The sequence below is a fragment of the Falco naumanni genome, chromosome 4, assembly GCF_017639655.2.
Source record: "Falco naumanni isolate bFalNau1 chromosome 4, bFalNau1.pat, whole genome shotgun sequence".
NCBI classification, from domain to species: Eukaryota; Metazoa; Chordata; class Aves; order Falconiformes; family Falconidae; genus Falco; species Falco naumanni.
Genome location: NC_054057.1, coordinates 69,975,502 through 69,988,985, shown reverse-complemented (window position 1 = coordinate 69,988,985; position 13,484 = coordinate 69,975,502). Strand labels below are relative to the sequence as shown.

Sequence of the window (13,484 nt, the reverse complement as noted above, 5' to 3'; positions counted from 1 at the left end):
TGCTGTTTAAACCAAATATATACTGGTGTCTTTTAGAGTTCAGTTTAGAAACAGTAAGTAGTATTTTGTACCTTTTATATATCTGTCAAAGTAGTTTCTCAAGGCATTTAGTTTCAAATAGAAAAAAAGGTTCCTTTTACCTTCAGAAGTTTAACAGCCAACGCAGCCAGACTTAAAGAATAATGTTTCATTTGTTTCCTTAAATCTTCACAATCCAAGAAGCTAAGTTCATTTCCAAAGATTTTCATGCTTAGCTTACATCTCAGTGCCTCCTTTCTCACTGTTCTCTCAGTGAACTGATAGTGTGATAAAGAAATAAATCAGGAAAATAACGATGTTTATATTCATTTCCTTTCAAACTCATAATGAACAATTCCTCAGTGCAGACTATGTTATTAGTAAACAGACATTAGGCTCCCTTTTATAAATATTTCAAGACCACTGAAGACCCTGGATTAGTATCTGTTCTTTCCAGCTAAACTTCAGTTCCACGTCACACAAGCTGACTTTCACTATGAACACAGCTGATGTCTAGTCCTAGGACAACAGGGCAAAAGAAGTATTGCAACACATACCCACAAACAGATGAAGCTTTGAAAAATACAATCTAAATTAATACATTATGGGTGCTGTGACTGCTAAATAAACTGTTAATAAGTAAAAATTTTGCTTTTTCCCTCCTTATGAATCAATACAAAAGCAACACAACATGCACGTGAGCTTACACTCTAAGAAGAAACTCTAAGATGAGTCCCAAGAAGAGAGATGGTCTAAGACTAAATGAATTGTGGTCCTCAAGTTTTCCAGACAAGACATCACCAATTGAAGTAAATTCCTAAAGCCTTCCTGTTATATACATAGAACATAGCTCTCTCCAAACATGGGTAAATTCACAAAGAGCTAATGTAACATTCAACATCAAACTAGGAAGTCACAACACAAACAGCATGACGCAGGAACTTAACATCAAGCAGCTGTTTACAGTGCTGCGGAAGTCAACAGACAAAAGAACAGCACTATAAAAAGGATCAGAGCTCAAAATAATGAGAGGAATCCTAAAACACAGGCAACATATTCTCCTGGCTGAGAGTCATTGTTATGAGACAATAAAATCTGATATACTGAAGATGTGACTCCTTGCTGATTTTTATTTTATGCAGCTGTTAAGTTCTCTGCAAGTGAGCGGAACAAGTCACACGTGCTTTATGCAAAGGAGTCAAACACAGCCATTGCCCAGCGCTAGATGGGGCTCTAAGTTTACCTGGGGAACGCCATTAATTTTTCCAAGATCCACATAGTCAGTTACCTTTTTGACTAACTCATTCATCTTACTGTACTTTCTACCAGGACAATTCTGGTAAGCTTTTCTCGACTTTGGCTTGCCAGACTGGGTCACAAGCTGATCAGCAGGGCTGTATCGCTTCCTCTGCTTGACTTTTCCTGTTGTTTCCACTGGGTTTTCGGACTTGTGGTTTCTTTCATTAGTGTTTGTAAAAAAATAGTCACTGAAAGTAGCAGATTTCTGCCCAAAAATCTTCTGCACAAAAGTTTCAGCATTCTCTAACCGTACACCAACCTAGAGGAAAGCATACGGCATTGAAATGCCTGACAATGAGGATGCATAAGCCACATCCAGGTCTATAGGCAGAAATTTAAAAAATACATCCAGATGCAACCCTTAGTTTTTTGTACAGGTTTGCCATACAAGATCACAGTGGTCTACAAAGTTTAGTATCCTACCTAATGCAGTATCACATTTCAGTATTAAATCTTTCCAGTAAAAACTCTTCAGTTTGTCGATTATGTGAAGCTCCGTACAAAATAAAAATCCTTTTTTATTCAGATACTGGTTCATTTACACCATGATGGGACAGTTAGAGCTACTGATATTTTAGCATGTTACAATCAGTATTTTGGTTGGAAAACAATAGTACAGCCTTTTAATGCTCCTGAAATAAGATTACGTTTGACAGTTTGACTTAAATAGTATTACTAACACATGTAAATCCAGGGTATGTAACACTGAAAAACATATTTTGTTCCCTTGCAAGCTTAAACTTGTTATCTGAAGGCTACATTAAATTCTTTCCTCCACATACACATCTTTATCTGCAATAGAGTCTGTATGCCAAACACTGCTTTCTCTTGGAGGCACAGTAGAGGCACAAGTAAAGATGATGAGACTGCAGGCAGGCCATTTAAATATCCCAGGCACTGGATGCTCAACGGGACTAAAACAGTGACCTCAGTTAGGAATACACAACTCTATCTACTGTATTAAAGGAATGGTGTACCCAAGCCCATCTATTTTCCACTGTAAGTCAACCAAAGGAATCTTACTATCCTAAACAGGAGCTAGACCAACAGTCTCAGAAAGCTTTGACTTTTATCTTTCATGTGAATCAACAAGAACTAAATAAAACTCACTTGGCTAGTGTATGGTACTATCAGAGTGAAAGTGGGTTTATTATGACTAGGTCTATCACACAAAGGAGAAACAGTCTGAGGCAACTTTGCTGCAGCAGTGAAAAGCATACCTTGCTAAAGAAACTGTAATGGGAAAATAGAAAATATTTCTTTTTACTTCAATACACTAAGTGTCCCTTGAGAAGGAGGATGGAAAAAAAATAACACATAAACTTGCCTCCAGTAGATTTACAGCCTGCCCCATAAGGTGAACAGTCAAATTTGTCATGACTGATCGTGGTAGAAAAGATGCAGGAGAAAAGACCACCGATGCTTCCATATTTGCACCTGCACCAGCTGCAACAGAAAATATCAGATGTCTGTCATTTGGAGACAGCTATTCTCATATACTTTGCAAATCTCATCGTTCTTTGGGAAACTGCAACTCTGCTCATTGAGATAGTGAATAAAACATTGTCAACAGTTGAAATTATTTAACATTTTAGTATTGCAAAGACTTTAATGGACATTACCAAAAGCCTGTTATCTGACTAACACTAAAAGACGAGCATTTACCATACATATCGTACACAACTGCACTAGAATAGATGGACAGAATGTTACTCTGAAAAATACTATCTAGCATTTTTGCTAAAAACAAATTATGAACAGGTAGTAAAACAGGAAAGAATGAGTCTGAATCTTTTCTTATACCAAGGAAAGCACATGAATCAGGAGTAAAAAATCCCTACATCCCAATCCCCTGATGCTGCAAAGGAAACTCACGAAGGAAGGAGTCAAAAGTTGATGTTCGCAAAAGTCATCTCAAAAGTTCATTGGTTCTTATTCTCCTCTCTCACGAAAGGCAAATTTACATGGTATCTGGCTTGCTGGAATTACATTTGATAGATTCCAATTAAGGTCAGAGAAGAATCAAGCCTCCATATGCATATCTGGGTACTACTAAGTTATAAAATTAAAATTCTCTGGGGCAAGATGTAAAAGACCAGAAAAGCCACGTGGGATTTTAATAATCCATATGCTACAAAGCATTAAGTTCTAAAAGACCACATACCTGAGTGGAACGTGACATCCGAGTATGAGGAGTATTTCCATGTCTCTCGGTCAAAATCTCTGCTAAGGATTTCATCAGGAATAGAATCTCTAAGGTGCCCTTTCAGTGGATCATCTGTCTCCAGGAGCTGAGAGAGATGACTCCACACAAAGGAGCCCACTTAAATTAAACAAAGAAAAGCATATGGAAATTAGAGAAAAAAAAAAGTTTTAAAAACTGATACAGGCAACCTTTTTATTTATTTATTTATACCAGAATTAACCCTAAACCATTCCCCTGACCCAAAAGAATTAATGCTTTTTCAGCACCAATTAAAATCAGTCTGATGCATCTATCTTTACCGTAGTCAGCTTTTTTAAATACTGTCTTCTTCTTTCCAACATGACATGAGGGGTCATTCACTCCCTAGTTGCATTTGCACCTCTCAGATAACCTAGGCAGGCAAGGTTAACCTGGTTATTTACTGTTTGAAAAGGATTTTCTATACTAAATTCAAAGGAATGTTTAAAAAAAAAAAAAAAGAGACGACTAATAGAGACATTAGAAGCAGGCTGTGCAGCTCAAATATTATTGGACTGTTTCTGTTCCCTCTTAGAAGAACAGAGGCAAAAGAATCATTTAAAAGATGATTTTAAACTTTAACTTTGGCAGCATCACTCATTTTGTTCTTGAAAAATCACTGACCCAGTGTACTGAAACATTAAAAAAAATAGTTTAAGTCTGGGATAGACAGAAAGCACATGAAAATCTTAAAATAACAGTTAACAACTATAAACAGGAATAAACAAAGCCTTTTAAAGGTAAGCATTAAGCAACTTTGAATGTAGAGAGGCATATATACATATACACACACACAGAGAGCTCTGAGCAATCTGGTTTAGCGGGAGGTGTCCCTGCCCATAGCAGGGGGTTGGAACTAGGTGATCTTTACGGTCTCTTCCAATCCAAACCATTCTACAAGCCTATGATTAAATCAGATACCCTGCATGAACACTGGCAAAAACACTGCAGAATTTGTAAGAGAAACTGGCAATAAAGTTTCCATTTACATACAACAAACAAATCATTCCAATACAAAAAAAATCTTCCTATACCGTGCAATGTACATTTCCAAATGCACTTCAAAGGAAAAAAAAAAAGCACATACAGTTAAACAGTTGTGATTCAGAATTAATATTTGTGCATTACACTGTGCTGATTCATGGTTTGGCCATGTACGCACTGCGTTGTGGGGGGCAAACATTTTTCATGTGTTGTTCTGGAGCCTGGTTCTTACAAAAGGCGCTTTTTTCTCCTGAAGGTAAGATATTAGGCTCCAGCACCAGTTCAATGCACTGACGCTGAACACTGATACAACTGCATTTTTCAGAATACAACTTCTTTTTTTCATATTTCTTTTTCTGAATGTGGCAACTAAAAACTACTATGAGCTCTATGCCTTCAAAAGCTCTTGTTACTCAAAAGTCTATTATATGAATCGTTAAGGTGTTACATCAACTGAAGACAAAGGAAGAAAATTAACAAAATTAATGAGTACTGCAATAAACTGTTTAAAACATACAACATTTTGCATGGACTACTAGAGTTCTCTCATAAATCCATTTCTTTTTTCTGCATGGAGCAACAAGGAGGAGAGTCACCAGGGTACACCTTCACAGTATTTTGCAGGCTGATGCAATTTCTCTCTGTATGAACTCTAAGCAGAAGGGAACAAGCCCCCTCCAAACCACAAGCCACATCATCAGGTGAACACAATGCTTAGCCTGAACTCATAATCGCTGCAGGATATACTGGTTTGGACATAACATCCTGATAAAATGGATACATGGCTTCACGTTCAGAACTGGCTACGATCCAGACACATCAGACTGCAGACAGAGCCTGCTTTCATCTGCCTGCAAACGATCTTGATACCCTTTTCTTGTTTGCTTCCTCTTGACAGATTTAAAAGCAAAGGATTAGTCTAGATGTATTCTTTGTTGAATGTGGTGAAACCATTTAGAAAAAAACCCTCATTCACCCAAAATATGGGATCAGCTTAAACATCTGTGTGCTTCGGTAATAAAGAGCTGATAGGATTCTGTACTTTTATAGAACCTACAGTTCCATATCATACTACCCCAAAACAGCTTCTCATTCAGATAAGCTACTTAAATGACTATTTTTAAACAGAGTCTAGAAGATTTTCTGCTTTGTGTTAGTTCTCAATTCAGTCTCTCCTATCAGTACTCTGGCTCAGATCGGACAATAATTGATTGTGGAACCACAAAATCAGGAAGCATAAATCAAAAAAAATTATCAATTAAGACATATTTATGCTAACCTTTTCGACGAATGACTGCTACACTGACAGTCAGCTATTATACATTTGGATATACAATTAACAACCCTCACAAAGTTCTTTTCACAACATGCCTAACACAACATGTCCCAGCTCCCATATTTTGGTTCTCCCTTGTGTTATAAACAGTTTCTTGATGCCATTTTTTTGCCACTAGATCCACAGCTCTCAAACTGCGATCCTTAGAGGACTTTAAGTTGACTTGAAGAATCGCTTCTGGCACAGTGATGAAGTACCTCCCACTAAGCCTTGACACTAAAGTGCAGGAAGCCTTAAAGTTCCTAGGTATCTTAAATCATCTAAATGAAAATCAACAAGCCTTTCTTTGCAGTCTTCAGATCTGCTTAGTTTCTGCCTAACGCTATCTTTAAAATACTGTGATCAATATCAAACCATGTCAAAACTGATGTAAAAAACTGCAAAAGAGGACAGTACCAAAGAAAGACCATGGTAGCGAGTCCTTATGATAAATTTTTGTATTACATCACTTAAATCATAAATGTGGAATTTAGAAGCATTAGAAAGGTAATTAAGAAATCATTTACTTCATACCTGCCGCTTGCAATATTTTTTATGCCATTTGCTTCTTTCTCAACCTAATGAAATATAATTTGCAGTTACCCATTTGTAGGTCAAATGCACTGAACAGCAGAGACGTTACATGCATCTCTTCCTCAAGAGCATTCAGTTAATGAAATGTTGCCAGTAGGGAGAACTAATTCTGTGAAGAGTCACTCCTTACTGACCATTGCTAAAATGACAGTATCACAATTCCAATACAAAATGTGGCAATCATACAAACAATCTTTTAAAAACAACCTCCAAAGTATTAAGATTAAATAAAAATTAAGGCAGATTGGAACCCTTACACCTGTAACATAAATGTTACATTGAAGTATCATTTAGGAATGTGTAAGACTTCAGTAGCTGCTTGGCTTACCTTGACTGGATGTTTCTTTCAGCAAAGTCTTTTTTACTTGTTCAAATAACTCGTCATGTGGACATTTCATTGCTATGTAATAAGCAGCAATCCTTATTTCCACATCTTCGCCAGTTGCTTGGTACAGCTGAACTAATATAGTATTCTAAGAGAAAAAGATAAAAATATAACCAAAAAAGAAAAAGACAATTATTATTTACTCCCCTAAAAGACCTTACATATGCACTTTCAGTGCATGAGTTTTTCTTTCTGAAAGAGATAGCTATTGCTTTACACTTGACAAAGTCATTTCATGCAACATGCATACAAATGTATGCACATATTCTCTATTCTACCTTATCCACAAATTTCCAGAACAAACTGTCATTATGACCTGAATTCTGTACTGATTAATTTATTCAGGACCATCTGCAACACAGAGCCTCGCCTTCTAGCACTCCTGTTAATGATGGTTTTATTTGACCACAGGGGAGAGTTGTTCTATTGTATTTCACACATGCCACAGCTAATGCACAGACAACAATGGCTATGGTTTTGTTAACAGGCTATTACAATCATTACTTCTGGTCTCAATCAAAGGGTAGGACTGTAACAAATTTATTCTCTTCAATACTTCCTGGGGAATCAACACGTATGAGTTGTTTGGTGAACTGCTAGGAATTAAGATGTTGGTGACTGATACTAATAACATTTCTATTAGCATCTAACACCCCCAGTCCATCCACAGGGTGTCAGTTTAGCAGTTCATTTGCTAGACAATGATGGGGTGTATGACAACAACTGGACTTCATACTTTCAACAGGTTCAAGGAGCAACACCGAGCTTCATAACTACAGAATGAACAGATTACACCAAATCATGCTGCGATTAAACATTAAAAAGCAAAAGAACATACTTCTTCAAGTGCAAGTCCATGTGGAACCTCTTGTTCTTCCACAGCAGCACTGCCAGCTTTTCCGAGGCTAGCAATCCTGGCTTTGCTATTCTTTTTAGTATCAAATTATTTGAGATAAATAAGTTTTGTGTTTTGTTCTATTAAGCCATTAACAAAATGTTCTAACTGTGACATCACAACAATTTCTCACATTAATACGCAGCATCTCACAGAATGATACAGTGAAACAGATGACAGGGAAAATCACGTACTGTGGGGTTTCAGCCATAATCCACACAGACGTAAGCCACCCAACTGAAGTAACTGTTTAAGAAGACATTAACATTACCTCAGTCACTGGTGTCTTACTTCAAATATAGCAAAGCATATTATAGGTCCATTCATGAGGGTGGTCCTGCTAAGCTCTCCAGCAGGAGAGGAGCTCTGCTGAAGACACGTTTACACTTGTTCCTTTATTTGCTTGCACATTTCATAACTATTCCAGAAAGTCAAAACTCTGGGACGGTGCCAGAAAGCCATCAGTCATCACCTGCTGGCAATAAATCACTTACCCTGACAGAACAGGGAATGCGCCTGAAAGCCTGGATAGCAGCTAGACGAATTTCGATCGGATTACTTTTCAGGGAAGCACACAAGCTCAAAACAGGAACTAGCGAAGCTGCTGCCAGTCCTGCATTTCCAATGGCTTTTAACACCAGTTGCATCTGTAAATACAAAGCAAGGTAGAATAAAAATTTCTCCACATGTCAGCTGTACATGAAAATTTATTGCATTAATATTTTCTGTGCAAAATTCTCTGTTTACAATGATCCCTGATCATTTTGGGGGGGTTACTGCAGCCCCTGTTGTACCAGCTGTACTATGGCTTCAGCATGAGAACAAGACTCACATGAATACAGATGGCTGGTTTAATGCTATGTAGCACTTCTAAGTAAAATCTGGCTTATACCTGGTGGAATACAAAAGCATTCAAAAGAAACTGTGTTGCAATGTAATAGCAGGTCATGGATTTATTGTACAGTAGAAGTTTTTTAAGTACTTTAGTATTTTGTCCCTTTTGTTCACAGATGTTTAGCCATTTTAGAGCATGTTACTGCTGGCAATAAATAAAATTTTAATAACAAGTTCTGTATTAAAGTTTAGAGCCCAGGGACATCAATGCATTGTGGTGCCTGATGCCCCTTTTACCGACAGTCCTCTAGAAACAACTATACTGAAGCCAGCACAGTTAAAATGTTAAAAAACCTTCCATAACTGTTTGGGTCAAAGACTTCCATTCACTGTTGGTTCCAGATATCAGGTGGGAGGTCTCTCCTATTCTGCTCTGCATACTCAGTGAAGTTGTCATAGTCAAAGATATCTCCCACACACATCTGCACACTCACTCACTGCAACATGCTGCTGAGTTTCAAGCGGCAGCTCCTCAGTCATCAGACAACCGTGTTTCAGCAGTAAGTTACAGAAGTTTTCAAGAAGCTATTCAGACTTGGGTAGCCTTTCTCAGCATGATCCTCTTCATCAGTTCCCTGTTTTGATTTACTAATCTCTTGGCTAACTTTAATCAGATTTGTTGGAAGACAAAAGGAGTTAAAAAAAAGCAAAATTTTCATTAAAACAGGCAATATGGTAGGTGTACTGATTTTGGCTGGGATAGAGTTAATTTTCTTCATAGCAGCCTGTATGGGGCTGTGTTTTAGATCTGTGACCAAAACACTGTTGATAACTCAACAGAGTTTTAACTGTTGCTGAGCAGTGTTTGCACAGAGTCAAGGCTTTCTCTTTTCCTTACTCCACCTGCCCAGGGAGTAGGCTGGGTGTGGGCAAGAGGCTGAGAGAGGACACTACCAGGACTGCTGACCTGAATTTACCAAAGAAATATTCCAAACAATATGGCATTCTCAGCAATAAAACTGTGTGTGTGGAGGGAGTGGGGGTGATTCCAAGGTATGGTATCCAGGGCTCAGGAATTGGCTGGGTACCAGTGTATTAGTGGCGAGCAATTCCTTTTGCATCACTTTGGGGTTTTACTGCGTGGGCTTTGGGTTGGGACCGGTGGGGTGGGGTGTCCTTCACTTACTAAACTGTCTTTATATTTTTTCTCAGCTTTGCCCTTCCAATTCTCTCCCCTGTTCCACTGTAGGGGGAGTAAGCGAGTGGCTGCGTGGTGTTTAGCTGCCTACCAGGGTTAATCCACCACAGTAGGGCCAAGAAATTAGAGCCCTTCCCCACAGAGAAAGATTGCAATATAAACTGAATAGACATTTGCTTCATTTGGTCAACTGCTAGCAAACTGGCATGTATAGGCATCCAGTCCAGCAGCACAATCCTAGCTTGAAACCACCTGTGTGGCACTCTCCTCACCCAGCTGGCAGCAATGGATGTAAGAGGAAGCAGGGAGAGAGCAGATGCTCAAGCAACCATACCAATCCCACTGACAATCAGTTAGTGACACTGAAATCAAAGCTTCTCTTGAAAATCCCACTCCACATCCATTTTTGGGAACTTAAATGGCTGTTTTGATTTTCTGAAATACTTCTAAGAGCTCAATAGAGACCAGTGAGGCACCTCTGAGAGACTCGAGACCACTCAACACCAGTGCAGTGATGCTTCTTTCCAGTGGACAGCACAGACTTTAAAAGACACATTATCTACTGCAATTTTGTCTAATGAGAGTAATGCATCCCCAAACCATGCAAAATCTCAATTCTAACAAAATTAACTAGGTAATTTCATACAACACACAGTAAGAAACTGAAAACACACAGAGAAACTACGATTCTATGGCTAACATGAAGACAAAAGAGTTCAGCAAAGGAATGTCTTCCGTTTTTTTTAATCAAAATTTTGTTCAAGGCTCCCAATACATAAAATCTGGTTTTTTTAAGTTATTCCTTCAATAAATGGGGTAAGAATTAAAAGTGAACAGACTGCTCACACTGCATGAAAAAAAATACAAATCCTGTGTGTTTAGCTTGCACACTGGAAAATTAAAGAGACACAAATATATGAGATAAGACTTAGCTCTTGGGCTCTTACTGTTATCTAATACGCTGTCATCAGTATGTCTGTTTTCTACGCATGATAAGGAAGAATCAATTGTTTAACTACATCATCAAAGAGAAGATATAAAGATATTTCTTCAGCAGCAAATGTCAATTAAAGATAAAAAGCCCCAGAACTGTGACAGGAATAACTCCTAACTCAAGATCACACAAAGCAGCTAAGAACAATTTTCCACTCCTGTTAGTCTCCCAATATCATGACTGATTTACAGCCTGAAACACTGTAACTCAGCAGATCTTATTAGCCAGCAATAACACAGCTAACACTATCTGCAAATGAATTTGAATCAACACAGAAATAAGAAACTTTCATCAACATGTCATTTCACTGGGGAGTGATGGGTGTTCTTCATACTCATCGACACTAAAAAGCCTGCTTCATCAGAAGGCCCGAGATTTTCCCTTTTTTAAATACACAGGAACACCCACGCTGATAGGTTTTACTTGTTGGACTACAAAATTTTATCTGCCCATCCTACCAAAGAATATTCATTTACAAAGCTTGTATTCATGGCTTTCTGGAAATCCACTGAATACCACTGTCATCAAACAAGTTCTAGATCATAAAGGGAATAGCAAAGTAAAGCATAGTATCATATACTTCTGTACAAATGATACCTCACTGAGTTGTTCTGAATCTTGCACGGTACAGTTTCCTCCCAAAAATTTTCCAAGAGTCCTCATCACACTCTGCACAGCAGGTACACCATCACAGGAGTTGTAAGATGAACAAAACCTGTGTAAGAGAGTAGTTACTCCAAAGAAGCAGCTCTGACTTGCTCCTGGTGACTTCAGCAAAGGCTGTAAACAAGCACAAAAAGAACAGGGTGTTTCAGAAAAGTCATTCTCACAATTACAGTAACATGCTGTTGTGGTTTAACCCCAGCCGGCAACTAAGCACCACAGAGCTGCTTGCTCACTCCCTCCCTCCCTGGTGGAATAGGGAGGATAATTGGAAAAAGGTAAAATCCATGGGTTGAGATAAGAATAGTTTAATAATTGAAATAATAACAACAAAAATAACAGTAATAATTGTAATGGAGAGGGAGAGAGAGGAGTAAAACCCAAGGGGAAAAAAAAACACAAATGATGCACAATGCAATTGCTCACCACCCGGTGACTGATGCCCGGCCAGTCCCCAAGCAGTGATCAGCAGCTCCTGGCCAACCCCCCTCAGTTTGTATACTGAGCATGACATTCCACAGTATGAAATGTCCCTTTGGCTAGTTCGGGTCAGTTGTCCTGGCCCTGCTCCCTCCTGGCTTCTCGTGCACCTGCTCACTGGCACAGCATGAGAAACTTGAAAAGTTCATGATTTAGAGTAAGCATTACTTAGCAACAACTAAAACATCGGGGTGTTATCAACATTATTCTCATACTAAATCAAAAACACGGAATAAAATTAACTCTATCCCAGCTGAAACCAGAACTCACACCATAGAAAATAAATGTATCAAAATATTTACATACTCAAATTCAATCTCAACAATATGTGTTTTCAAACAGCCCTTAAAGGATTTAAACAAGCAAATAAAAAAGGACAACCCTGCAAAGATATAGCAGAAAATTCTTCCACCTTCACATGCAGGCTAAATTAGTGTCAACGTGACCTAGACTTCTGTTCTTCTCATGAGAAATCACACCCTGCATGCTTAGGAAGGAGTGTGAACACAAACTTAAACTATTTTCCAGGACCCTCAAAACAGTAAAACCCTCACCAGTACACAGTTTCTCTATGTTTCACTTCAATACTTAGCAAAAAGCACTGACAGCTCAGTAAGTCCCAGGCAGTTTACTGATTTTTAGAATGAATTTAGTTTTTCTGTCCCATAAACCTGCAAATTCCAAATTTCTGTATCCTCTGAAGCAAGCCTGTTACTATTGAAAATCCCACCACTTCAACCAAAGTGAATTTGTGAAGCCCAAATGAACTCAAGATTAATTCTTTCATGCGGATGCTGTGGAAAACCTGTTCACACAGAGCTGTTTTTTGTAATCCTGGTCAGAACCTGTATGATTGGGAACAGCAGGTTGTGATATACCCTGCAAGAATCTCCACAGCTGATCAAGGGTTCATTAGCACACAAGCCAAACGGGCATAACATTTTATTTAATTACAAAATATTCTTAATAGCTTATTTAAGCTAGAAGACTATCTATGATTTTACCACTTGCAGCTTCACAAAACAACATAGCAAGTTCAACTTCAGACTCTAAAAGCATGACAGATTACTGTATAAACCCAGCAGAATAACAGATCTTTAAAGGAAAGATATACCATGGAATGGAGCCAGTATTATTCTGCATACAATTAACTTAGTTAAGCAAAAATGTCAAAAACTGCAACAGCACTGCATATACAAAGGATTGAAATGTCTCCAGGTGCTAAATACAATGCTTGCAATGGACCAAAGTGGAGAATAAATCTCTCTATCCAAAGCAGGGAGTAGCTGCATCATTCTCCTCACACTGACCTGACCTTGAACCTCAAAACTAATTAGCTCAAACCAGTCTCTGGAGTCTACAGGGTAGTTTGCACTTCTTATTTTTTTTAAGGCTATAAACACAAATCAAGCTCCAGTGACCAAACATGACTGCATCTTCTTTGGGAATCAAGATTAAAACAGCCAGTAGTTTCACCACCAAAATTAACTGAACAGATAAGAGTTTTGTATAAATCTGTGAAAAAGACTTACTGTAAAATACAAAAATTATGAGCCAGCTAGATTAATGATAAATTAAAAAAGAAAAGACAACATCCACTC

At 38.2% G+C, this 13,484-nt stretch overlaps 1 protein-coding gene across 1 annotated transcript in view; it reads right to left on the bottom strand.

Moving 5' to 3' along the window:
* LOC121086562 overlaps positions 1 to 13,484 on the bottom strand; it is a 98,192-nt gene that overhangs the window by 67,171 nt on the left and 17,537 nt on the right. The window contains exons 10-16 of the mRNA XM_040590467.1: positions 11,338 to 11,520; positions 8,209 to 8,361; positions 6,763 to 6,907; positions 3,482 to 3,640; positions 2,645 to 2,763; positions 1,307 to 1,576; positions 141 to 296 (exon numbers count right to left, since the gene is read on the bottom strand). Coding sequence (XP_040446401.1) covers positions 141 to 296; positions 1,307 to 1,576; positions 2,645 to 2,763; positions 3,482 to 3,640; positions 6,763 to 6,907; positions 8,209 to 8,361; positions 11,338 to 11,520 — 1,185 coding nt within the window. The remainder of the gene's footprint in view (positions 1 to 140; positions 297 to 1,306; positions 1,577 to 2,644; positions 2,764 to 3,481; positions 3,641 to 6,762; positions 6,908 to 8,208; positions 8,362 to 11,337; positions 11,521 to 13,484) is intronic.